The 25,834-nt window shown below is 42.2% G+C and overlaps 1 protein-coding gene across 3 annotated transcripts in view; it reads left to right on the plus strand.

Moving 5' to 3' along the window:
• ALDH5F1 (aldehyde dehydrogenase 5F1) overlaps positions 1–25,834 on the plus strand; it is a 192,626-nt gene that overhangs the window by 74,536 nt on the left and 92,256 nt on the right. The window contains exons 8-9 of one of the 3 annotated variants that reach the window (XM_087664336.1): positions 9,474–9,584; positions 9,715–9,780. The exons of 1 other annotated variant lie outside the window; for it this stretch is intronic. In XM_087664336.1, the coding sequence (XP_087520462.1) occupies positions 9,474–9,584; positions 9,715–9,780 (177 nt within the window). The remainder of the gene's footprint in view (positions 1–9,473; positions 9,585–9,714; positions 9,781–25,834) is intronic. One more of the 3 variants, XM_087664337.1, reaches the window with a different exon arrangement.

Genomic DNA, 25,834 nt, shown 5'->3' on the forward strand with positions numbered 1-25,834 from the left:
ATGATGCTATTTGGAAGGTATGGGTTTATCCTTTTCGTAGCAAGGAAGAAGTGCTTGACAAGTTTCAAAAATTCCTGGCATTGGTTGAAAATTAGATTGATAAGACACTTAAGTGTCTTCGCTCTGACAATGGTGAAAAATGTGTGTCCAAGGCCTTTCAGGCTATTTGTGTCAGCAAAGGGATAAAGAGGGAGCTCACTGCCCCTTATAATCCACCCCAAAATGGAGTTGCAAAGCGTATGAATTGGACCATACAGGATAAGGTTCATACAATGTTGTCTCATGTTGCATTACCCCATGGTTTTTGGGCAGAGGCTCTTATGACAGCCGTTCACTTGATTAATCGGTCACCAAACAGGTCTTTGGGGAGGGAAGTTCCCCAGGAAGCATGGTCGAGCAAGCCACCTTCATATGCTCACCTGAAATTGTTTGGCTACGAGGCTTTTGTGCACATTCGTAAAGAAAAACGCAGCAAACTTGAGCCAAACTCTTGTAAATGCATTTTCCTAGGATATGGTGATGAGGGTGAAATGGGATATAAATTATGGGATTCTGACAAAAGAAAAGTAGTACACAACAATGATGCTATCTTCCGGGAAGATCGCATGCACAAACAGCCCGAAAAGACTCACTAGATCCGTAGGGTTGTATTCCGGGAAGAAATACCTTTTGGACAGCAAAATGTGCCCCCTGTATAGCAACATATACATGCTGTAAATGAACGTGCAAATGCAGAAAATGATGTTGGAAATGATCAGCCAGCCATTGGCCATAATGATGAGCCACTGGACGTGTAGGAACAACCAGGACAACAAGCTGCTAATGTTGATTTGCAGGCTGAAATGCCAGGATAGCAAGCTGAAAATGAAAATTTTTGCAGGCTCAACAGCCAGCAAACGATGATCATTAGGTTAGGAGATCGTCTAGGGCTACTAGACAACCTAATAGATTCGTTCCTGGTGCAAACAGTGTGGCTGATTATGTCATGTTGACAGACTATGGTGAACTGACTTGCTTCAAGGAAGCAATGGACAGACAGGATAGGAGGAAATTGTATAAAGCCATGTTGTTAGAGATGGAATATCTTGAGAAAAATGGCACTTGGGACTTGGTGCAGTTGCCTAAAGGGCAGAAAACCCTTCCATGCAAATGGGTTTACAAGATGAAGGTCACTTCTGGTTCCTCGCCAAAGTACAAAGGAAGATTGGTTGCGAAGGGGTGCAAGCAGGAATATGGAGTTTACTTTGATGAGATCTTCTCTCTTGTAGCCAAGATGACTACATTGAGAACCATTTTGGACTTGGTTGCAGCTGAAGATATGGAGCTTATACAGATGGATGTAAAGACTGCATTCTTACATGGTGATTTGCATGAAGATATATATATGCAGCAGCTTGAAGGGTTTGTGGCAAAAGGGAAAGAGAAGATGGTATGTAAACTCAAAAGGAGTTTGTATGGGCTAAAACAAGCACCAAGTGAATGGTATCATAAGTTTGATACATTTATGCAGTCTCAAGGTTTTCATAGAACTCAAGTGGATCATTGGTTGTACACCAAGAAGGCAGCAGATGGCAGCCTGATTATCTTGGTTCTGTATGTTGATGACATGCTGATTGCTGGCAATGATACTCATGCCTTGGACTCCCTGGCAGTTTTGACATCAAGGATCTTGGTGATGCAAATCACATTCTTGGCATGCGAATACTCAAAGATAGGTTGAAAGGATTGCTCTATCTATCTTTGCAGGAGTATATCTCCAAGGTTATGCAGCGTTTCAATATGGAGAGGAGGGGGCAACAATTGGGGTTCCATTGCCTCCATATGTGAAACTTAGTGCAGAGGACATCCTTACATTTGATGATGAGACGGCTAAAATGGCCAAGATACCATATGCTTCAGCTGTTGGCAGTTTGATGTATGCTATGGTTGCTACACGTCCTAACATTGCTTTTGCAATGAAAGTGGTTAGCAGATATATGACAAATCCTGGTAAAAAGCATTGGGAAGCAGTGAAAGATATTATGAGATATCTCAAAGGCACAAAGGAGTTGTGCATCTGCTTTGGAAAGCAGAAGGCATCTGTTGTTGTCTTTACATATGTAGACTATGCTAGTCATGCGGATTGCAGAAAGTCCACTTCTGGGTATATGTTTACTTTCACAGGAGGAGCAGTCTCTTGGATCTCTAGGCTAGAGAAGTGTGTTGCATGGTCTACTACAGAGGCATAGTATGTGGCTGCCACTGAGGCATGCAAGGAGGCTTTATGGCTTTCACGTTTGGTGGGAGAGCTTGGCATTACAAAGTTACTTGTTCTCCATTGTGATAGTCAGAGTGCTATCATGCTAGCAAGGAATCCTGTCTTTCATGCAAAGACAAAGCACATATAGGTGATGTATTACTTTATTAGAGAGGTACTTGACAATAAGAGTATTGAACTTGTCAAAGTGCATAGAGATGATAATCCTGCAGATCTTCTCAGGAAGGGTCTTCTAGTAGAGCGGTTTGCTCATTGCCGACATATAATAGGAGTTGGATAGGTATATGTATTTCAGCTTTGTATATATCTAGACTTAGCTGATTCTTTTCTCCTCTTAAGGCACATTGCCTTTAGGTGGGAGGTTGTTGGGAATAAAGAGCCATCGGAGCTTTTATATGTTGATGGGTGTGAACACACCCTTAGCACATTTGTAGTTTCATATATATCTATCTAAAACCTAAAGAGGTACACTAGTCATTGTACCGAATATCAAAGGTGTCGTGCTCACTTTCCTTTCAACTGCTCTCTACTCTCTATGTGTGTTATCCGTCATGTTTATTTTCAGCTCAGTTAGCTCGTCAGAACTTATCCATCCTATGGTACCAAGACCTTGGCGCTTGCTTCAGTCCATAAAGAGCTTTCCACAAGCAAAATACCTTGTCATTCCGGTGAGCGAAAGAAAGCGAGGAGGTTTCTCCTGCAAGAAAGGCACTTGTGACATTCATCTGATAAATCGGCCAATTGTTGTGAGCGGTGAGGGCAACCAACAAACGAAATGATGTCACCCGAGCGGTAGTTGTGAAGGGTTCTTCAAAGTCTATGCCGTGCTTTTGCTTGAAACCTTGCACTATAAGGCGAGCCTTGTATTTGTCTAAAGTACGATCAGCCTTTAGCTTATTCCTAAAAATCCACTCCGTCCCGATGACTGGCTTGTGACGAGGATGGTTCACCAAGATCCAAGTCCAACTTTGGTTGATGCTGTCTAGTTCCTTCTTCATGGCCTCACGCCATAGAAGGTCTTGGAGAGCCTCGTTTCAACTGTCCAGCTCAGAATGTGCAATGTAATCAGTTGTAACAATGCATATGAAGCCTGAGCGGGGAGGCGAGTAAATCTTCTAGGATCCTCTAGAGTGAAATTTGGTGGAAGGATCCTCAAATTCCGCATGGTTAGGTGGTACCAACGAGGTAATGGGCCTTGCCGAGGGGGCTTGGGAGCTGACGTGTTTGCAAGAAGGTAAACTTACCACTAGAATCACTCCTCATAGTACTCATAGGATGACTAGTTTGGTTATGAACCAACAACACGCAAGCACTGAAATAAGTGAAGGCATTGAACTTGTGCTTAAGGAAGTATATCCACATATATCTAGAGAAATCATCCACTATCAAAAACAAGTATAGTGCAACATTCAAGGTGGCAATGGATGTGGAACCACAAAGATCTTACTTACAAGTTCTTCTTTCAGTTTCTTACCTAGTTTAAGTTCATAAAGAAATACTTGTTTTCCTCATTACTCAGAAATCAAGGTTATTTTCAAGAGTTTCTTCTTGACGAGCATCCCTTGATCCAATAGAAAATACAGAATGAGTTGGCATAGAATCTGACATAATAGGTTCGTACCTAGCATTGGAGAAAAGAAGTATTGTGGAAGTGGAGTGTAATCCGAGCTAGGTTCCACTTGCGGATGGCTTATTTGGAGTGGAGATTCCGAAGGTCCTACAAGATCATTAGTTTTTTGCACCAAATCTAAAGAAGATAACTTAGGCTTACCTTTAACCTTCTGTTAAGCCCTATGTATAAGGATGAGATCATACTGAGCGGCAAAATTTGATATGGTCAGTGGACTCCATGGTAGTTCAATGGTTCTCCGCCCATGTTAGAACAAGTAGTAGCAAGTTGGGAGGCCCATTCTTGATCGTTCCTGTCCATGTTTGGCTATGAAGATCAGAGTGCTTGTGAATGCATTCGAAGTCATCTGACCCTTTTGTTTTTCCTGCTTCTGCGGATGAGCTCTTTGATCAAAGGCCAACGTTTCTCAGAGAGTACCTAGCTCTAATACCATGTGAAAAAATGCTCTAAACACGGAAAATACAAAACCAATTGTATGACAAAGCACAAATTGATAACACAGAACGTAGTTATGATTAGGGTCATTCAAAGACAGTGAACACAATGAATAATGAAGTAAATGACTATTGAATATATAATGCTCATGTAGCAAACACACAATGCAGTGAACAATGAACCTCAAACTCTGGTATCTTCAAGGTAGAGGTTATGGCGTGGAGAGTGTGTTGTACTCTGAAACGTAGCAAGGCAACCGCCATGTGCTGAACAATAGCAAACACAACTAGAGAGCTTGGATCAGATGCAGACACGCTGTGAGGAGAGGGAAAGACAAAAAACGCAGGTACTTGAGGGGAGAGAAAAACTGGGCGACAGCTAGAAACAATAGACAACTTTGCAAGAAGTGTAGTTGACAACCGGAGGAGAGAGTAACTAAAAAACATAGGAATTGGATGATAGTGATAGTGTTTGACTGATTGTGACAGCTCTAGATGATGATGTCAACAGCAAACACAAGGTTTTGACAGTAGGTGACAGCTCTAGGGTACTAGGTGATAGCTCTTAGATGAAGGTGATAGCTCCAGGATGTAGACGACAGCTCGCAGATGGAGATGAAGATTTGAATCAGGCGCTAGATGATACCATTGCGGTGTCCTTTGTGAATGGGGTGTGGGCAACAAAGATATGGCTATTGAAACCTGCAAAAATGAGATTGAAGGAGAGTGTGGGCTACATGCCCCTATTTAAAGAAAGTTTGGGGCACCCAAATTAGGGTTTTGCATGTGGGATATAGTAACTCTCTAGGATCACGTTTCTTTGTAACATAATAAGGTTTCTTCATTAATTAAGCGTGTTTTGGGGTTGTTTAAGTTAGGGTAATGCAATTTTAGCTCAACACTTTGTTGCTTTGCTACAAGCATCATCACAAATGAATGTGATGTAGTTGTGCTGAAGACTGATTGTTGTTTATGATGATCACCACAATCCACAAACCATGATTGTGATGATGTAAAACATAGTCTCTAATTGCTGAAAGCTGATTGTTGTTTGTGATGATCACCACAATCCACAAACCACGATTGTGATGATGTAAAACATAGTCTCTAACCATGTCATTAATAACTCTCCTTTTTGATTTGCCAAGCAACATCCCAAATGTTGTTTTAATCATAAAATATAACATTTGATAAAACGTAACTTCCACCATGTATTCTTCTTGTACCTATGAAAGAACACTTGTTGTGGCACCACCAACTCTTGAATCCCATTAGCATCCTCTAATTCTGACGACTCCTAATTTGGGGTTGCAGTAGGAATAGAACCATGGTTGCTTGCAAGATTATTGATATGAGACACCAAATGCATCTTACAATTAGAGAGTAGCTCTAACTAATATGCCACATCACTAAACTTCTTAATGATGCAGAAAAGACCCTTGTTTTGAGCTGCCTAGCTTAGGTGAAAACTCCCCAAGTGCTAGCTTAGATGAATACTTGTGAAATTGTTTATGGAAGGGTTATGAGAAAAACCCTAAATTTGTCTATTTTTGAATTTCCCGTTTCCTCCCTATTCTCAAAATGGGGCCTCATTGTTCTGATGTGTTTTTGATCCCCATTCTCTATTTCCATATCCCATTCGCGATTCCTTGTTCCTGGTTTCCTATTCCCTGATCCTTGTTCCCTGCACCCTGTTACATGTGGCTATGCCTAATCCTTTGCTAAGAGGATCCTATAAGCTTCGACTAGTCTTAAGGATCTCTCTTGAGTTTCCCATCCTCCCATATTGAGAAAGTAAATGCTCTCTCTCTAGTGGTAGCAACTACTAGGACTCACGAGAAGAATGTCTTTTCTAGTGAAGAGCCCAATCCATGTTTAAGAGTTTATATTAATCCTCTATTCTTGGGGGACCACCTTCCTATTGCCTGATATGATGTGTGTAACCCCTCTAATAAAATAGTGCCTTTATTTGTGTGAGTGAGCTGGCAGCTATGAAAGGCAAACGGCTCTTTCAATGTAGAAGCAATTTGTGAAGAGCAATGCCCCCAAGATAAGTACATCCTCTCTCCGATGGTGTGGCCTCTCTCTCGGTTTTGAGCAACTTAATGAAGAGAAGCGATTGACTCATACCCTTTGCAATAGTGGCAAGAGCAATCTAGTGAAGTCCTACAAATCTCCAAGCATGGATGATGAACAAAACAAATTATTACTCAAATTTGTTTCCAAAACCGTTAGCTCGGTTTTGCTAAAACATCCTATGAATAGTAGGTGTTAGATATGCTCAATATCTCACCCTTGTAAGGTGCCACTAATGATCCATGGTGCTCAAATTTATAAGGTCTCCCTTATGAGGAGAGGCCATTTGTGGTTCATGGTTGGATTGTGACTCATGCGGTCTTAAAATTGGTTGGATTGTGACTTGTACGAGGAGAAGCCATGTGTGGTCCGAAAATTGCTTGGATTGTGACTTGTATGTGAGATGAGATCTATGTGATCGGATGGCAAAAAAGTTAACGTATTTGGAGCTAGTGTCATGGAAACTTGAATTTTTGAAGCTTTGCTTAGCATTTGATTATTATGTGCAAATGTGAGAAGAAAATGTGTTGTGCAAGTTATTGATAGGTCAATGGCATTGAGATGCCAGTGGTTGTCAAAGGAAAAAGTTAAAATAAGTTATATTGGATGGGTACTAGTTGGTGCTTGGTGTTAGTTTTGGCCTAGCGCAGTTATTTGGCCAATAACTGTTAGTGGTGACACTAGGAACCAAGCATTAATTAATCAATTGATGCTAATTCAAGGGTCAATCAATGCACATGATGACTTGGGAGTCAAAATGGCCAAACCAATTTAATTGTGGATGGGCACATTTAATTTTCTGGGTAGGGACAATGGCTGCAATTAATTTTTAGGACCGCTAATTCTAAGAATTAATTACATGACTGAAAAATCTAATTAGAAGGCTGCCACTTGGCAAAACTTGCCCATGCAAGTCAAGGAAAGGCTGTTGAAGGCTGGTTGAGCCGCATTCCAGCATTGTTGAGGTTGGGGGAGGAGGAGAGCAAGGTGCTTTTGCAAAATTTCAGCAATAGGTGATTAGCCTAGACATTGAACATTGTCAAAGAGCTATTGCTGCTAGCTGATTAGGAGGCCATTGGAGGCATGCAACAGCCCTTATAGGCTGTCTCCAAGTAATTGACAACAATTTTGGGGCCCATAGGGGCAGGCTACTGCATGTGGGACCTATGTTGATAGTGGGCTACAGTTATCCAACCAATTCTAGTAAGAAAACAACAAAATTGAGCACTTTCTTATGATAGAAATCAGACATTTCTCTGTCCTCAGTAAATTTGAGCACTTTCTCATGATAGAAATAAGATATTTCTCTCTCCTCAGCACTTTCTAGTAACAAAAGAGAAAATTTGAGCACTTTCTCATGATAGAAACCAGATATTTCTCTCTCCTCAGCCTTCTCTCTCATCGATAAACATTCCCTTAGCTTTTCTTGGCCATTTACAATAGAGTTCAGCCATAGAAGGTGGATAGCAGAGCATTGTTGTAAATTAGGGTTTAATAGCTACCTCGGGTCCCATCCCGTGCCAGAAAATTCAAGGCTTAGTACTTGAAATCAGTAGCTGGAATTTGAGGAATTGCTAGAGATTTCAAGAAGCCAGCCATCCCAATTGGATTGGGGTTAGATTTGACAAACCAAGGGTTAATTGGAGGCCAATCCTTGGGTGAATCCATGGGTGAATCAAGGGGTAAACTGATAAGAAGGCTTGTTGGTCATTTATGATAGCAAGAAGCATTGGAAAGTGAAGGAGATTGGAGCAATCTCAGTGTAATTCATCCAATTGCAATACGTGTTAAAGAAATACTGTAAGGGGGGCCAGTTTTTGGGACCAACCACATGTCTATCGTCCAAGATTGATTGGTAGCATTTGTATTTCAGTTTATGTGAATTTATGCTTGCTGCAATTAATGCTTAATTAGGCTATTTTCCCAAAACAAAACCCAGGAAAATACATTTCATGGAGTTGGAGGTGTGGGAGTTTTCAAGGACCCCTATTTATGGTCCTAGGGCTCGGATGGGGATTTGGAGGTAATGCCCTTGACTGGATGGTAAAGGGAATATTCCCTTCTTGATTAGAAAAGGTTAATAATATGGCATGTTGGTCATGCCAGCCTACCACCTTCCTAGGCTATAAATAGGAGACCCTTCCAGAACCATGACCCATCCATTTACCCAATAGTTTATCCAACATACTTTTACATTGGGCTGCCAAGGTAGGTTCTCCATGAGTGAGAAAACCAACTCCAATCCTCACAATAGTAGTTGCTTCCGTGGCTTCTCACCCAGGAGAAGTCCCCTCACAATCAACTTCACCAACAATGCTCTACTCTGACTGTCTGGCTCTATGATCCCCAAACCACCTCTAGATCTAGGCTGAATGTTAACATCTTTGGCTACTTTAGGCCTTGTTGAACTTCTATCTCCACTTGACTGGTTGAAATTCCTGAGGAGGTCACTTGGCTGATAGAAGATCTAGACAAAGTTGAGCAAGACGTAATATAGCATATGATGACAAGTAAAATCTGGTTGGTCACCACTACCCTCCTTGCTAGAGAAAGTCTTGTCATACTCCAGTTATGGAGCTTCTGCTTGATGATCAAGTGTAAGGGTGCTAGCCGCTGCATTGTGTAAATGTCAATCCCATATGGCAACCAACATACCTCTTAGAGGTGCTGCATGGGACCAAAGCGTGACGTTTATGAGGTCTCCAGTCTGGCTGGTAAGTGTCACAAACCAAGATCCATAGGGGTTGCACCGATTGACAAGAGCTCCTGAGACTCTGCAAAGAAGTCTCCATAGCAGCTACAAAGACCTTGAATTTCCCCTCAAGCTGTGTCATTGTTCTTTTGTCTCCATAGCAGCTACGAAGACCTTGAATTTCCCCTCATCTCCATCCAAATAGATAGCTGTGTCATTGTTCTCTTGTCTTTTCTTGGTTCTAGTTACTGTAGTATGTTGAATCTGATCCTCTGATTTCACATATGTGTTTCGTTTGACATATCCAGGGGAAATACAACAATAAGGATAGGTGTACTAGTAGTGCTATTGACCAATCTAATAATGTTGTTTAGTTTCTAACAGGTTGCCGCTGCATTGGCTGCTGGTTGTACTGTGGTAGTGAAACCTTCAGAGCTTACGCCTTTGACAGCGTTAGCTGCAGCTGAACTTGCTCTACAAGCTGGCATTCCTCCTGTGCGTATTGTCACAATTCTCACTTGGTTTTTTGATGACAAGGATTTATATTTTTATTTTTCTTGAGAGGTCTTCTCAATGTTACATTCTGCTGTCTTCTTTTAATTTTCTTATTCACATGTGACTCTAGGGTGTATTGAATATTGTAATGGGAGATGCTCCGGCTATTGGCGATGCTTTAATGCAAAGTACTCAGGTTTGCTTGCCTTATTTTGAACACCATGTTGCGGAATTAGTGAAACTTTAGTTCTTGTTTATTTTTCTATAGTATCACATATGTTCACCTTCAGTTAGTGCTATCAAGCAAGTGGCATGGAAAGCCCTTTTGGTTATATTTTCTGTGTGGGAAGGTGTATGCCACTGCATTGTGTAAAACCCCATGGGGAGTAGGTTCCACATAGTGTGGGTGGACTTCTCAAAGCTGTACGCTCATTTTGCTTTGTAACCGGAAAGAAATGCTAGAGAGAGGAGAAACTGAAATGCTCCATTATGAAAAAAAAGAGAGAGAGAAGTGCTGAAGAAGAGACAATGCAGAGAGAAATGTAGAGAGAGGAATGCTGAAGGGAAGAATGAAGAGTGAAGTGGAACGAGGTGGAGTGAGGGGTTGGCAGAGAGGAGAAATGCTAGAGAGAGGAGAGAGAGACATGGCATCGGGTGGTCCCCTCAGTGACCTTGCCCTGCTTTTGTATTCTTCTGTACTTTGTCTCTGATGTAATATAACAACTCATTACGCAAAAAGAAAAAAAGAGAAATGTGGAAGATTATGGAAATAAAAGAGAAATGTGGAAGAGAACAGAGAATGGAGGGAAATGGGAGTCTACAGAGAATGTTGCAGCAGAGTTTGGTGGAGTCAAGTGAGGTGGGATGTGGAGGTGCAGTGGGGTGGAGTGACGTAGTTTGGGGGAGTGGAGTGAGGGGAGAAAAAGTGGGGTGGAATAAGAGTACAACTAGAGAGAGAGGCAGAGGAGAATGCAATAACACTTCGAAAAATCATACTTTTATAATTCAAGTTTCCATATTACAAAATCATTGCTTAAAGGGGAGAGGACAAGGGAGAAAATCTCCATACACCTGCAGACTAACAAATATCTCTACGGGAAAAAAAGTCTTTACAGAGAAACTCTAGCCGAGTTGCTAAGTTTCTAGAGAAATCTGTAGTGGTGTGATAGTTGGTGAGTATAAAGTATGCAACAAAAGACAAATTATCTAGAGAGAAAAGGGAAAGTCTATGGAAAGCCAAAATGTCCATGAAAAAGTCAATCACATAAAGTGGCATGACACATCTTGTGAGAATGACTGAAAGATATAAAAAAGTCCTAATAAATTCTATTCCTATGCTATATTAGATTTGAGACTAAATTTGAGGAATTTTAAAGAGATTCAGGAGGCCATCCATCCAATATCAGATTTGAGACTAAATTTGTCTTTCAAGGAGTAGGGTGAAGGCCAATCCCAAGGAGCAAATTGGTTTGGAGGCTTGCTGGTCAGTTTTGATAGCACGTGGCACTTGGATTAGCGGAGGAGGTGAGAGGATCTTAGTTGTACTCCATATATTTGCAATAAAAGTTAAAGAAATATTGCAAGGGGCGCCAATTTTGGGGCCAAAAGGTTGTTTCAGTTTTATAAATTTGTTAATTGCTATAATTTAGTCTTAAATCTGGTTATTTACCACCCTATCCAAGAAGGAAGGTTGGTTGTATGGTTCCATCACCGGGATACCATGAATTCCCTCAAATTGGTGGGCTTGAGATACCTGATTGAAGGTCAGAAGCTTTGCTCTAGTGTTGAAATTGTATTCAGTTGAGCATTATAGCCATAATGTCTTTAGATAGTGAGATGGGATTAAGTAGGAATGATGCTTCTCAATTTGAAAATTCAAAACTATTGGGAAAATTGCAATGCCTGAAGGCACACAGCATGGACAGCAAGTTCATAATGTTGGTTTAGATCAAAATGTGAGTCCTTCTTGGTCTGTTGAAGCTGATGATTAGCAAGAGGAAGAGGAATTTGATGACCAGTTTAAAGATCGGCTAAGGATAGCAATTGAAATGTTTATGCAATTGGAAAATGATCCTCAGTTTCTGTGCTTTTTGACCCTTAAAGGAGGGCAGTAAAAGGCAAGAAGAGGAAATTGTCTTCGAGAGCTTTGGGACAACAAAATGTATCAAAGGGAGAGCCAATATAGCAACATGATGTTCCAAATATGGGTAGTGAGCATAAGAAAATGATGCTAGTGGGGCAATCGGTACATATGCAAGGCCAACTTAGAAGTGTCAATCCAATGTTTTTTGGACAACAAGGCATGCTATGAGGCAGCCATGATACTTTTGTGGTGGCACTAGTTTCCATGCTATTGTGGGTCAGGGACGACATATGGGGATGTATGACACAACTCCTTATCATATACAACAAACGATTCGTGGTATGAAAGGCCCAATGTATCCGGGTATTGCTGGTAATATGCATAACCCCATGTATAGCATTGTCGTTATGATGCTGGGGAACAAAGTGACAAGTTTGGCAATGCGTGTATGTAGTCCACTTTGTTTGGGACTCATGGTATTATTGTTGGTTATGCAAATGTTTTTTTTAGTGTTGGTCATGAAGAAGATGTAGCTAGTAATGTATGCAATGTATGGGAAAATTATCTTGGTATGGCTAGTAGTATGCAAATTCCCATATACAGTCACATTGCAATGGTCCAAAGTATTCAAACAAGAATGTTTCCTAATGCATTTGGTTCTCCTAGCATGTTAGATTCTCATGAGGGGCTAGTCTTTGCATATTTGTTAAGTTGGAATTACAACAATGTGAAAGTATAAAGCATTGCAATGCTTAAGGGGAAGAAAGGTCTACAGCCGATTGGAGGTTTCGAGGCAAGTAAAGTTAGAGGTAAAGTTTCCATATGCTACTTGGTGAAGCTTAAACATTGTTTCAACAATAGATGCAAAGTGGATGGAAGAGAATGACTTAGCAGACCATCCTCAATTGTTGCAACTTTACCAAGATGCCTTTCAGTTAGATCCGTGCTCGGGCTTAGTTAGGTTCAATAGAGCAAGCACTCGGAGTATTGCCTGATGCTCAAGGGAGAGGTAGCACTTTCATTCCACGAGTTGCGGACAACTCTCATATGTATTGGATCTCGGATGTGTTCAACATGCATCCAAGGTAGTGTGTTGACAATATGTCTGCCCCCCACGAGGTCACTACTCAGTGTTACTAGTCATTGTGAGATGTATGCAAATGCGTATGAGTTTCATCTGGTCACTGAAACTATACTTTTGCATCAGTTTGGGATTAGTTCATGATTAGTTGGGCATGAGCTTTTGGTTCAGTTTTCAGATCAATTTCTGCTTAGTTTTTGATCAGTTGGAGAACTGTTTATGGTCGCTTTTGGGATCAGTTTTGCATCAATTTTTGCATTAGTTATTGGTTCGTTTTTGCAATCAGTTTGGGGACATTTGCAGCTCGTTGTGATCAGTTCTCAAATCAGTAAATGATCAGTTTATGATCGGATTATACTCAATTTTTAATGGTTTACATCTGGTTCCATGGACAACAGCATGTTAGTAAATGCCATTGACAGTTTCAGCCATGGTTTATACTAAGAATATGCTTTACTATAGTTGTGAAGTCAGAATAGTTGAGAAACATGAGTTATGGATGGATCCAATGGGTTTCTAACAATAGTTCTGGACTATATTTCAGATTTATATCATGTTTATGCTGGTTGGAAATTTTCAGTAGATTTGGGGCATATAGCTTGGTTGGACAATAGTGGCCAATATTGTGATTGTGATGTCTTATGGAAATTGTAGTGCAGTATGATTTTTCTTTGGCACAGTGCCGAGTAATCGAGGATGATTTAGAGATTTCAAGGGGGTGGTCTATCACAAGGATGTGAAATTTTATTACTTTGCTTAGCATTTGATTAAAAGTTTATCAAATGTGCTAATGTGACTAGCACATGTGAGGTGGAAGTTAATTGTTTCATAGTGTGGGACCCAAAACCTCGAGATATCAGTTTGTGTCAAAGGCAAAAGATGTAACAAGTCATTTCTGATAGGTACTAGGTGGTACTCAGTGTTAGATGTGGGCCTAGACAAATTTATTAGCCACTCATATCAGTGGGTGACATTAGAGACTAGGCATTAATTAATTAATTAATGGTGGTCTAAGGGCTAATAATTACTCAGAGATACTTGAAAGACACGTTGGACTAGCCAATTTAATTATAAGTTGGTGAAATTGATTTTTTAAGCACTAGAATAATTATTAAATTAATTTCAAAATTAATATTTAAATAATTAATTTAATAAGTTGAACAATACTAGAAAAGGGGATTAGAAGGCTTCCACTTGGCAAAACTTGCCCATGCAAATGGAAGAAACGTTTTTAGCGGCTAGTGGAAGTCTGTTCTAGCCATTGTGAGAGAGAAGGAGGTTGTTAGAGAGCAAGGAGATATTGTTAATGTGATTTGTAGCCACCATGGACCAGTCCTACAGCAAGTGATAGCAATTTGGAGCCCTCCAAGAGCAGGTGATGGCAGCCTAAGGTCCTTTTGGTGCAGGTGATAGCATATAGGAGGGGCATTAGTCTTTTTGGTGGTCCTAAGCTATATATGACAGCTTCCATGGTTGTTTGAGCAAGGCAACAATAGTTTTTCAGCATTTCTCGTGATCTAACTCTGAAATTTCTTTCTCTACAACATTCTCTCTTATCCCTCGGCCATCTCTCAAGTTATCTTAGCATTTTTTAACAGTTTGACAGTGATTAGAGGAAGAGATTTCAATCAATCTCTACTGTAAACCCTAATTTATAACAGAAATTAGGGTTTTGATAGCCACCTTTGGGATGCATGCTTAGAATTGAGGACCTAGGACTTGAATTTCAACAGCTGAATTTGAGGAATTTCAAGGAGATTCAAGAGGCCAGCTAGTCAATATCAGATTTGGGGCTGAATTTGTCTTTCAAGGAGCAGGGTGAAGACCAATCTTGGAGCAAACTAAGGGGAAAATTGGTTGGAGGCTTGCTGGTCAATTTTGATAGTAAGTGACACTTGGATTAGTAGAGAAGGTCAGAGGATCTTAGCTGTACTCTATCTATTTGCAATAAAAGTCATAGAAATAACGCAAGGGGTGCCAATTTGGGGGTCAACAAGTTGTCCAATGTCCAAGATTATAAGGTAAAGTGTGCATTTTAGTTTTGCAAATTTGTTAATTACTGTAATTTAGTCTTAAATCAAGTTATTTACCACCCTCTTCGAGAAGAAAGGCTAGTTTCACAACCAATGCATGGTATGCAAGACCCAATGTATTTAGGTATGGCTGGAAATATGCAAAACCCGATGTATGATAGCATTGGCTTGATACTTGGGACACAAAGTAGTATATTTGGTAATGCATCTACATCTCCAAATGTTTATGGGGCTTAAGGAATGAGTGTTGGTTATGCAAATGCTCCATATAGAGTTGGCTATGAGGAAAAATACAGCTAGTAATACTTGCACGAGGAAAAATGTAGGTGGTAATGTATGCAATGCATGGGAAAATGTATCTTGGTATGGCTAGTAGTATGCAAATTCCCATACACAGTCACATTGCAATGGTCGAAAGTATGCAAACAAGAATGTTTCCTACTGCATTTGGTGCTCCTAGCATGTTAGGTACACATGAGGGGCTAGTCAATTGAATGCGACCCGGGTTGAAATGCTAGCAATGGAACCATGAAGCCAGCCTTTCTTCTCGGATAGAGTGGTAAAACCTGATCAAGCACTTAAGAGTACAACAATAATTATTTGAGTATAAATTGATATGTACACATTATCTTAACGATCTTGGACAATAGAAACCCTGTTGAATCCGAAACTGTCGCCCTTTCAGTATTTCTTTAACTTCAATTGCCAATGGATCCATAAGCCAAGATTGTCGGATCTGCTTGGCTAATCCAAAAGCCTCTTGCTGTAGAACAATCATTAAGGAATTTGGGCCAATTGCCCCTTTAGTTTTACCCAAGACTTGGACAAATTCAACCACCCATTGGCCAAATGGCACATGAATTGTAAAACAATTTAGTTGCACCTCACATGTGCAAGTCACATTAGCACATTTGATTAACTTTTAATCAAATGCTAAGCAAAGCAATAAAATTTAACATCTTTGTGTCAGGTTGTCGCATTCCATAGGGATTTCTGCCATACATTCTCGTATTCAGTCCTTGTCCAACCATAGCATGGAAAATCATGCTACCACCAAAGTATCCTGGCTGCCCCATGATAGCGTGCATGCTCAACTATCCAAAATCCATTGGACTGGTACTTTCATTACGGCCTTGCATTTGCATTTATTACCATGTAGGTACCAACTGTTTTGCTTCATTAGCATCTTTGGGAGCTTCAAGTGAAGGTTTTGGCATTCTCTTCGTTGCACCTTGCTATCTCGAAGGTGTAGAAACTGAGGATTTCTTGCTCTTATTGTCCTTCAAAGCATTCAAAAGATGGGTGAACTAAGGATCCTTTGCTATTGTCTTCATCTGATTCTTGAACTACTCATCAGATTCCTCTTCACTTAGCTGGTCATTAGCCTCATTATGCCTTGAAGGCCCTATATCTTGCCCAACAGCAACATTTCCAGCTTGTTGTCGATGGTTTGAGCCTTGTTCAAGATTAGGCATTGCATTTCCTTTTTACCCATGTGAGTCTCCATACTGAGAGGTATCATCACTACTTGATTCCATCTCACTATATGAAGACATATTGTTGCAATTTCTTAGCTAAGAGCAAAAATCAGCACAAGCACAAAGCTTTGGCTTGCAATCAAGTGCCCCGAGTCCACCAAATGAAGAGATTGAGTAAAATCCTGGCAATAGAATCATGAAACCCACCTTCCTTCTTAGATAGGGTGGTAAAACCTGATCAAGCACTTAATTACAACAATTAATAATGGAGCATAAACTCAAATGCACACATTACCTTAACAATCTTGGATAATAGACACCCTCTTGGACCCAAAACTTGTTGGGATGTAAAGGTTCTTTATTCACCTCCGTGTGTTGTACACATGTATTATTATGTTGTGCATGTGAATGCACCCTTACGTGCCCTAAGTATAAATACATTTTGTTCTTTGTGTACCAACACATTTTTGGTACACCCAAATCATTTCGCACTCTTTCTCTGTCACTCTCACTCACCTGCACTCTTCTGGTGTTGAAGGTCTTCACGCTTCCCGACAGCTTACTCTCAACAACTAGTATGAGAGCTGATGGTACAAGCTGGCAGCCACTGCACACAGTGCAGTCGTCATTGAGACTGAGGGATCAAATGGGTTGCTGAGGTCAGGTGTGACAAGAGCAAGCAAGGACTGTAGTCGCAGGTGAATGGACAGGCCTAGAGGACAGGTCTAGCGGGGCGCTGTGTGTGGCGACGAGATCTATGGATGAGATGACGGTGGACTGTAGGCGCATGCGTCACATGACGGGCAGGTGACAGGAGGCGTCGCGCGACAGGTTGGGATGTGATGGGCAAGGTGAACGACGGCTCTTCCCCCCCCCTCCCCTCCCCCTCCCCCAACTTCTTTTTTTTTTCTTTTAATTAGAAATTCTTTCAATCTCTCTTATCCCCTTGCTCTGACAAGGTTTGCGCGTGGAAGCACAGTTTTTAAATCTGTGCAAATTTGCTTCGAGAAATTTGAGGCTTTTCCTAGATTTGATGTTGCTTATGCTGGACAGTGACAGTTGTGTCAGAAATTGTAGACATTGTGCGTGTTGACCTAAGTTAAATTGGGGATTTTGCCAAATTTGTTGGAATTTTACTCATCTGAGTAAAATTTCTTGACATTGGACCCAAAAAATTTGAGGCTTTTCATGTATTGATGAAATTTTGCTTAGCTTGGTTAGATTGGTTGACATTTACGCACTGTTGGACTTGGAAATTTGGGATTTTGTGCAAATTTTGGTAAATTTCTGCAGTATTTGCTCGTGTAGGGCTGGTTTGTAGTAAAAACAGCAGAGGTTTATTTCTGGTCGGGCAAAAACAATTGTGTATTTGGTGGTTCAGCTTGTGCTTTTGCAGTTCATTGCATTAACACTTGTCTTTGTGGTAAAAATGGCTGCAACTTCTTCCAGTTCTGACATTAAGAGTTTGATGGAAATCAAAGGGTTTGATGGTTAGGGCTTTGACCTTTGGAAAGATCGTATGCAGGGCATATTGTTCTTAAAAGATTGTGAGGATGCTTTGCAGGAAGATAAACCCGCAGAAATGTCTGTTGTAGATTGGGCCAGAGTCAACAAAAAGGCTGTGGCTTATATAAAGATGGGTATCACTGATGACATTTTGATAGACACTAAGGGCTTAGATACTGGTTATGCAATATGGGAGAAGTTGAAAACTACCTATGAGGTCACTACACCTGTTAATCAGGTGCATTTAATGTGCAAGTGGGTGAATATGTGATTGGATGAGTCCAAGCCTATAGGTGAGCACTTGAGTGCATTTATTGGTATTTTAAATCAGTTCAAGGATGCTAATATGGATTTTGATGATAAGTTGAGGGCGATCTTTTTGAGCATGACACTGCCTGATTCGTGGGAGACCTTGGTCGTTTCTCTCAGTAATAATCCCAATCTCTCATATGATGGTGTGAGGGGTTCAATCTTGAATAAAAAAATTAGACATAAGTCTAGTGGAGAAGGCAACAACTCAGCTTGCAATGCTAGAGGCAGGACTGAAAAGAAAAATGCAAATGCTAGACAGAGAAGTAGAAGCAAGAGCAAAGGAAAGGAAAAGGGTCATGTGGTTTGTGGAAATTGAAAAAGGGTTCCATGTTGATTGCAAAAGGAACCAAGAAGGGCACTTTGTATTGTTTGCAGCACTGTAAAGCTTTGAATGGCAATTTTCTTGCAGTTGCTTAAATTGACTGTCATTTGGAGTTGTGGTACAAGAGATTAGGCCATATGAGCCAGAAAGGACTTGATGTCCTTACCTCTTTGAAGAGGGTTGATGGAAAAGTCTCTAAACTTGATTTTTGTAACGATCGTCAGTTTGAAAAGCAAATGAAAAACTCCTTTTACATTGGTGTCTCCCGTAAGTCCAATGTCTTGGACTTGGTGCATTCTAATGTATGTAGTAAGGCCGTGAAATCATTGGGTGGTGCTGCATATTTTGTCTCTTTTTTTGATGATTGTTCCAGGAAGATTTGGATTTATCTATTGAAAAAGAGAAGTGAAGCGTTTGCTGTTTTTAAAACTTTTCATGCATTTGTGACCATCAGACAAGTAGAAAGCTAAAATGCTTGAGAACTGATAATGGGGGTGAGTTCACATCTACTGATTTTAAGTCTTTTCGTGACTTGCATGGAATCAAGAGGGAGCTTACAACTCCTTACAGCTCTTCTTCAAATGGGGTGGCTGAAAGATACAATAGGACTTTATGTCAAAGAGTGCAGTGCATACTATCCACTGCTAATCTCTCTCATGAATTTTGGGGAGAGGCACTTAAAACCGCGGTTCACATTTGCAACCGCTCTCCCAGGTTCTTAAATAATGGCATCCATGAGGAGTTTTGGTCTGGCAAATCGGCCTCATATGACCATTTACGGATATTCGGTTGTGATGCTTTTGTGCATGTTAGAGATGAACTGAGGAGTAAACTTGACCTAAAATCCACCAAATGCATTTTCATGGGCTATGGTGATGAGGCTGAATTTGGTTATAAAATGTGGTTACCACAATCCAAGAAAATTGTTCACAGTCGTAATGTTGTGTTTAATGAGACAAAGTTGCTGAAAAGTACTTTAGCCTCTGATGAAGACATGAAAAATGTCAAATTTCAGAATTTGCAGCCACCTATTACTTCAAATGATGAGCCTCATGATGCTGTACCACAAGGTGAAACTGATGATCATCTGGTTATTTTTGAGCCAGATGATGATGGACAACAAATAGAAGCACAAGGAGGTCATGGATAGCAAGATAGACTTGCTGATTATGAAAATGCAAGTGCTGGAAATGAAAATGAAGGTGCTGTACAGCATGAACAACATGCTGAAAATGGCTTACAACAGCTAATAAATGCTGAAAATAACATACCTCCAGATGTAGATCCAATTCTTGAGAATGTAGATCATTGGGTACGTAGGTCTACACGTTGAAGAAAGCAGCCACATAGGTATGATCCCTCTTTGCACTATGTGATGCTTACAGATGAGGGTGAGCCTCTTACATATAAAGAGACCAAGTCATGCAACTTCAGCAGTAAGTGGGAGCTAGCTATGTAGGAAGAGATTAAATCTCTGTATGATAATGATACTTGGGATCTTGTGTCGTTGCCCAAAGGAAGAAAGCCTCTTCCAAACAAATGGGTTTACAAAGTAAAGAGAGTTGATGGGAAACCCAAATACAAGGCAAGACTGGTTGCCAAAGGGTATGCACAGAAGGAAGGGATTGACTTCCAAGTGGTCTTCTCACTTGTTGTGAAGATGACCACTCTACGTGTGCTTTTTGCTCTCACTGCTGTATTGGATTTAGAGCTGTACTAAATGGATGTGAAAACAACTTTTCTGCATGGTGACATTGATGAGGAGATCTACATGAAACAGCCCGAGGGCTTTGTAGTTTCTGCAAAAGAGTAGTTGGTGTGTAAACTAAAACGCAGCTTGTATGTGCTGAAGCAAGCACCACGGTAGTGGTACAAAAAGTTTGTTACTTTTATGCTCTCTCATGGGTTTACACATAGCCATGCAGATCTTTGTTTGCACATGAAAAAGGATACAGATGGCAACCCCATGATATTTGTTTTGTATGTGGATGATATGTTGCTAGCTGGGAAAAGAAAGACTAGCTTGGATGCTCTCAAAGATCAGCTGAAATCAGCCTTCTCCATGAAAGATTTGGGGAATGTAGAGCATATGTTGGGCATGAGAATCTGTAGGGATAGAACGCAGAAATTGTTGTTCTTATCTCAAGAGAAGTACATTGAAAAGATATTGGACAAATTTAACATGGCTGAAGCTAAGCCTCTTGGGGTGCCCTTACCTCCATATCTTAAGCTTACTAAAGCCAACGGCCCAAAAGATGACGTGGAAGCCAATGCGATGAAGGGAGTTCCTTATGCATCAGCTTGTGTCTCTTTTATGTATGCTATGGTTGCTACTCGTCCAGACATTGCTCATGCAGTGGGAGTTGTCAGCAGGTTTATGTCAAATTGTGGCAAACCACATTGGGATGCTATCAAGTGTATTCTTTGATATCTAAAGGGTGCACAAAGAAAGTGTATTTGCTATGGGTAGGGTGCACTTAGTCTACAGGGTTATTGTGATGCAAACATGGCAGTGGACACTCGTCGATCGACTAGTGGGTATGTTTTTACAATTGGTGGTGGGGCCGTTTCTTGGTGCTCCTGGTTGCAGAACATCGTAGCATTGAGTACTACTGAAGCTGAATACATATAAGCTACTAAAGCTTCTAAGGAAGCTATATGATTGAGCAGACTTGCAGAGGATCTCGGCATGTCTATGAGTACTCCAGTGTTGGGATGTTATAGCCAGAGTGCGGTGTATCTGGCTAAGAATGCCATGTATCATTCACGCACAAAGCATATAGATGTGCAATATCACTTTATTAGACAGATTCTGGAAGACGGTCTAATCACATTGACTAGGATCAAAACACAGGACAACCCTGCAGATGTTCTCTCTAAAAGTCTAAGCAAGGCTCAGCATGAGCATTGCATACGACTAGTGGGAGTTGGTTAAAAGTTCACTTCAGCCCTTTAAGTAGGAGGTTATTGGGATGTAAAGGTCCTTTATTCACCTCCGTGTATGGCACAAGTGTATTATTATGTTGTACATGTAAATGCACCCTTACGTGCCCTAAGTATAAATACATTTTATTCTTTGTGTACCAACACATTGTTGGTACACCCAAATCATATCGTACTCTCTCTATGTTACTCTCACTCACCTACACTCTTCTACTGTTGAAGATCTTCATGCTTCCCGACAGCGCACTCTCAACAAAAATGGTGTCCCTTTCGGTATTTCTTTAACTTCAATTACCACTGGATGAATTATAAGTTGAGATTTTCCAATCTCCTTGGCTAATATCCAAAAGCCCTTAGCCGTACAACAATGAGTAAGCAATTTGGGCTAATTGCCCCTTGATTTTTATCCAAGACTTGCACAAATGTAGCTATCAACTAGTGAAATGCTACCCCAATTCACAATGGGTGGCCTTGCATCTGAAATTAGTGTCAATACAATACATTGCAGGTGCTAATTTCAGTGTACGATGCCTCATCCTATTGGTGCGGGTCTTGAGGTGGTTACTAAACCCTATTTTCGACAAAAATTTAGGGTTTACAACAAAAATCCTCGTGCTGTCCACCAAATCTGATTGAGATCTGCTGAGAATGGCTAAGATATGCTGAGATCTTTTGAGAATTTATTGGAGAATGTGAGACAAAGCCAAGATAAGAGAAATCTGATTTTCTTCGTGAGAAAATCCTAAAATATGCCTGGTGCTTGCTCCAGAGTGTATTTAATTGAGTCACCTTTTTTTTGCAAATAAAATGTGGCTAATTATATTACTCAAAAGAGTGATTACAATGGAGTGCTCATGCTTCACAGACTAGCTGGAGCTAATGCAATGTCACAAACACATCATGTATACAAGCCTCTCAATGTGGTTTGGGAGGGATGGGAGCAAGAAGCCATAGAGGGGGGATGTATCGCCATCTGGGGCTGCTTGCTTGCATCATGAAGAACAGGTCCTGGCCGCCCCAAATGTGTAGAAAGTGAAAACGGAGCTCTTGACGAGCTCAAGACTCGCCCTGCACCTGGTCCCACCGGCTGAGGAGGGAGTGGATGATGGCGGTCTAAAGCTCAGTTAAAGTTGCTTGTACTGAAAGGCACTCCCCGCTAAAAACCTCCTGACAGTGTGCCTTGCAAATGTGCCATCCTGTAAGACTCCCTACAATCTCCCATACCTTAGAGCGATTTGCTGTGGGCTCTAGTACTTGGCGACTAGGTAAAGTCTCCAAGCAGACCATTGCGCAAGACCTAGCCTCAATGATGAAAATCGTGTCTTGCATCCTGGCCTCATACAAAAGGTGGCGGCCCTGACTGACTGCCTGTAGCAGAAAGCTCCCCACGAGATACATCTAAGGCTGGGTGCCAGACGACGGAGAATGCATCAGGCTTCTCTCCATACGAGTTGTGCCGCCTCTGAAGACCAAAGGCAGTGCTTTGGAGTTTCCACAAGTTGTTGTGGGCAGCATTTACACTCTCCATCCTGCTACATCTGGGCTGGCCAACTCCCAACCACTAGACCTCCATGTGCCAAAAGTCATAGGTGATACGATACTTTGCTCGGCCTCCAGCTGTCCCATAGTCGGCTCTGGAAAGTCCGACGGAAGGCATTCGTGATGCTATGCTCTGCCCAGTATTTGCTACGCGAAGGCGCTCAGCCCATGTGCTCCTGCATCAGTACGTGCCAATCCTGGCTGTGTACTCCAAGAACCTCAATTGCTTCTTGGCGACCGCAGAGGTCGGCCTTAGCCACTCTCCAGGGTCCCATTCTAGCTCATCAAGGAGCATCCTCTCCCATATCTAGAGGTGCTACTCTCGGAACTCCTCTTAGAACACATAGGGGTCTAGATGTGAGGACTTCCCCTGGAGACCAACCACATGAAGCCTCCTCCAAGGAAGACCAAATGACCCCATCCTGCAGGGTGAAGAAAATCCCGTAGGGGGGACCGCCCACTCTACCTGACACCTATAGGGGGGTACCTAACGGTGAGAATCTAGCGGTCCACACCTCGCCAAGCTCCGTTGGCTCTCGGATCGGGGGGTCAAGCCACTCCTTAGGGATCGCTGTGTCAATCTCCCTTCTCCTCAATTCAATTCCTCGTTGACAACGTGATGTTTTGCTGCAGTATCTCTTGATCCACCATCCTGTACACCTCGCGCCACGTCCTAATAGAGCGAACAGGGGCAGCCCAATGGATATGGGGGTGCTCGCCATTCTGTATCACGTCTCGATCTGTGACCTGGGGTTTCTAGACCACGGCTGGCGGTCTATCTCCTCTTGGCATCTTAGGGGGTTTTGAATTAGGGCCTTGCAGAAGCCTTGCTACTTACGAAGTAGGCTGTGGAGGAAGGAAGATCTGGGCGGTCATGAGTCGATCTCAAAGATGGCCTCCAATCACCACCAAGCCTCGGTCTCCACTCGTGGAGACGCTCTTGCAGGAGGACCTTCGAGGTTTACCCTCTTGGTGTGAGCTTGCGGACTACTAGCTTGCCCGAAAGGGCGAGGTTCTGGAACTCTGGGTCTATGATCCAAAGCCCTCCCTCAGACCGATACTGGATGGTGGTCGCCTTCGCCACCTTGGCCTGAGAATCCCTGGAACCGTGTGAACCGGCCCAGAGAAAATTCTGAACTAGGCGGTGAAGCTGAACTACACAAGACAAAGAGAAGCACCAACACGAGGCAATGTACCAAGTTGTCGCTAGGACCTGCTTGACCACTAGGGCTCGGCCCGCTAAGGAGAGGCAGCGGGCAGTACTCTTGTAGGTTAGATAGAGTTGGGAGCTGGAAGAAACTGCTGGGTAGGAGTGATATCGAGTCCCACTTGGAACCCTATGTATTAGACGGCGGTCTACCCTCTGCACACCCATTTGAATTCCAAGTGGATGCCCCACTTTGTGCTAGAGTTTGGGTCCATAAGAAAACTGACTTTCGCTAGTTGATTTTCGCTCTAGCTGCAATCCAAAATACCTCCAGGGCTAGTCTCACTCTCTCCAGTATCAACTCATCATCCTCTATGTAAAGGGTAGTATCATCTGCATACTTTGAATCTAACAGCTCTGTCTCCTCTCTCACCGGAAGTTGAAGGCTACGTAGCTCGCTCACATGTGCCCGGAGGAAATAGGACATCGCTTGTGCAAAGTGTAGGAACAAATACAGGGCAAGAGGACAGCCCTGCCGAACCGATCTCTCCAGCTGAAACTTCTCCCCCCTCCTGCCCCCTATGAGCACTGTGTTGGTAGCTGATCTGTAAATTGCAAAAACCCCTCGGATTTATGCTTGGGGAAAGCCTAACCTCACCATGGTGCCCTCTAGGAAGTCCCAGTCAACCCTGTCATAGGCTTTCTTGAAGTCCAATAGAAGTATAGTCAATCCCTGACCACTGTGTTGGGCGCACTCAATTGCCTTGAAGAAGGTGAAGACATTGTCTAGGATGTTCCTATCATGGACAAAACGTGCCTGTGTATCATGAATAATGTCAGGAAGTACGGGGTAGAGTTGCCTATTGATCATCTTGGTCAATGCCTTATAGGCCACTAACAATAGGGTGATCAGTCTCTCCACTAGGATAGTTGTAGCCAGCCTCCGCCTTTGGGAAGGAGACTGATCAAACTTGCCAATAGACTCCCTCGCATCCGTCGTGAGTTGTAGATCTCTTGAAAGGTCAGCAGTAGGGGGTCCTTCACCACCTCCCAGTAGGTAGTGAAGAAGGCCTTAGAAAGGCCATCCTCTCGTGGGTATTTCTGCCCATCTTGTGCATGAAAAGCTTCCTCTAATTCCTTCTCTATGAAGGGGTCTAGGAGGGAGTGTCCCATCTCCTCTATGACGAGGGATGGAATGTGATTCTAGACTTGCTGTCTACAGCGCTATCCCCTAGCTGAGACTGCCACCTGTTGAAAAAGGTGTTTGTAGTAGTCAGTGGCAATCTCCATCACCTCATTTGGGCTAGAGCAAATCCTCCCATACTGATCATGGAGACTGTGAATTTGATCTCTTGAGGTGCAAGGCTAATGCACTTGGAAAAACTCCCTGGGCATTGTGTCCCCCTTTCACGCCCAAAAGGTTGTTGATGTATGAAAGGAAAACTCTGAGCGCATATCCTCGAGACCGGGGAGGGCTGCCCGTGCATGCACCTCTTGTGCGTGGAGAGTGGGATCCCCTAGTGCCTTCTGTAGTAGTCTTTGTGTGGCTGCTAGGTCTTGCCGGAGTGCTCTCTCCACCTCCCAGCTCTACTGCCTGGCCTGTAGAGCTATCTCTTGGCAGATCCTACTCGATTCGACTAAAAACTCTGCAACCTCCTGTGTGATCTAGTCCCTCCTGTCCCACTCCCTAGTCTAGAGCTGCTCAATCTGCCTCCTCACCTCGTCCCTCCTGTAGAATGAGTTAGTGATCTGGCAGGATCGCATGTCTAGGGTTAAAGCTGAAGCCTCAAGTGTAAGGAGGACGGG

Source organism: Lygodium microphyllum, chromosome 23 (assembly GCF_053477565.2).
Source record: "Lygodium microphyllum isolate KBCC chromosome 23, Lygodium_microphyllum_v1.1.10, whole genome shotgun sequence".
NCBI classification, from domain to species: Eukaryota; Viridiplantae; Streptophyta; class Polypodiopsida; order Schizaeales; family Lygodiaceae; genus Lygodium; species Lygodium microphyllum.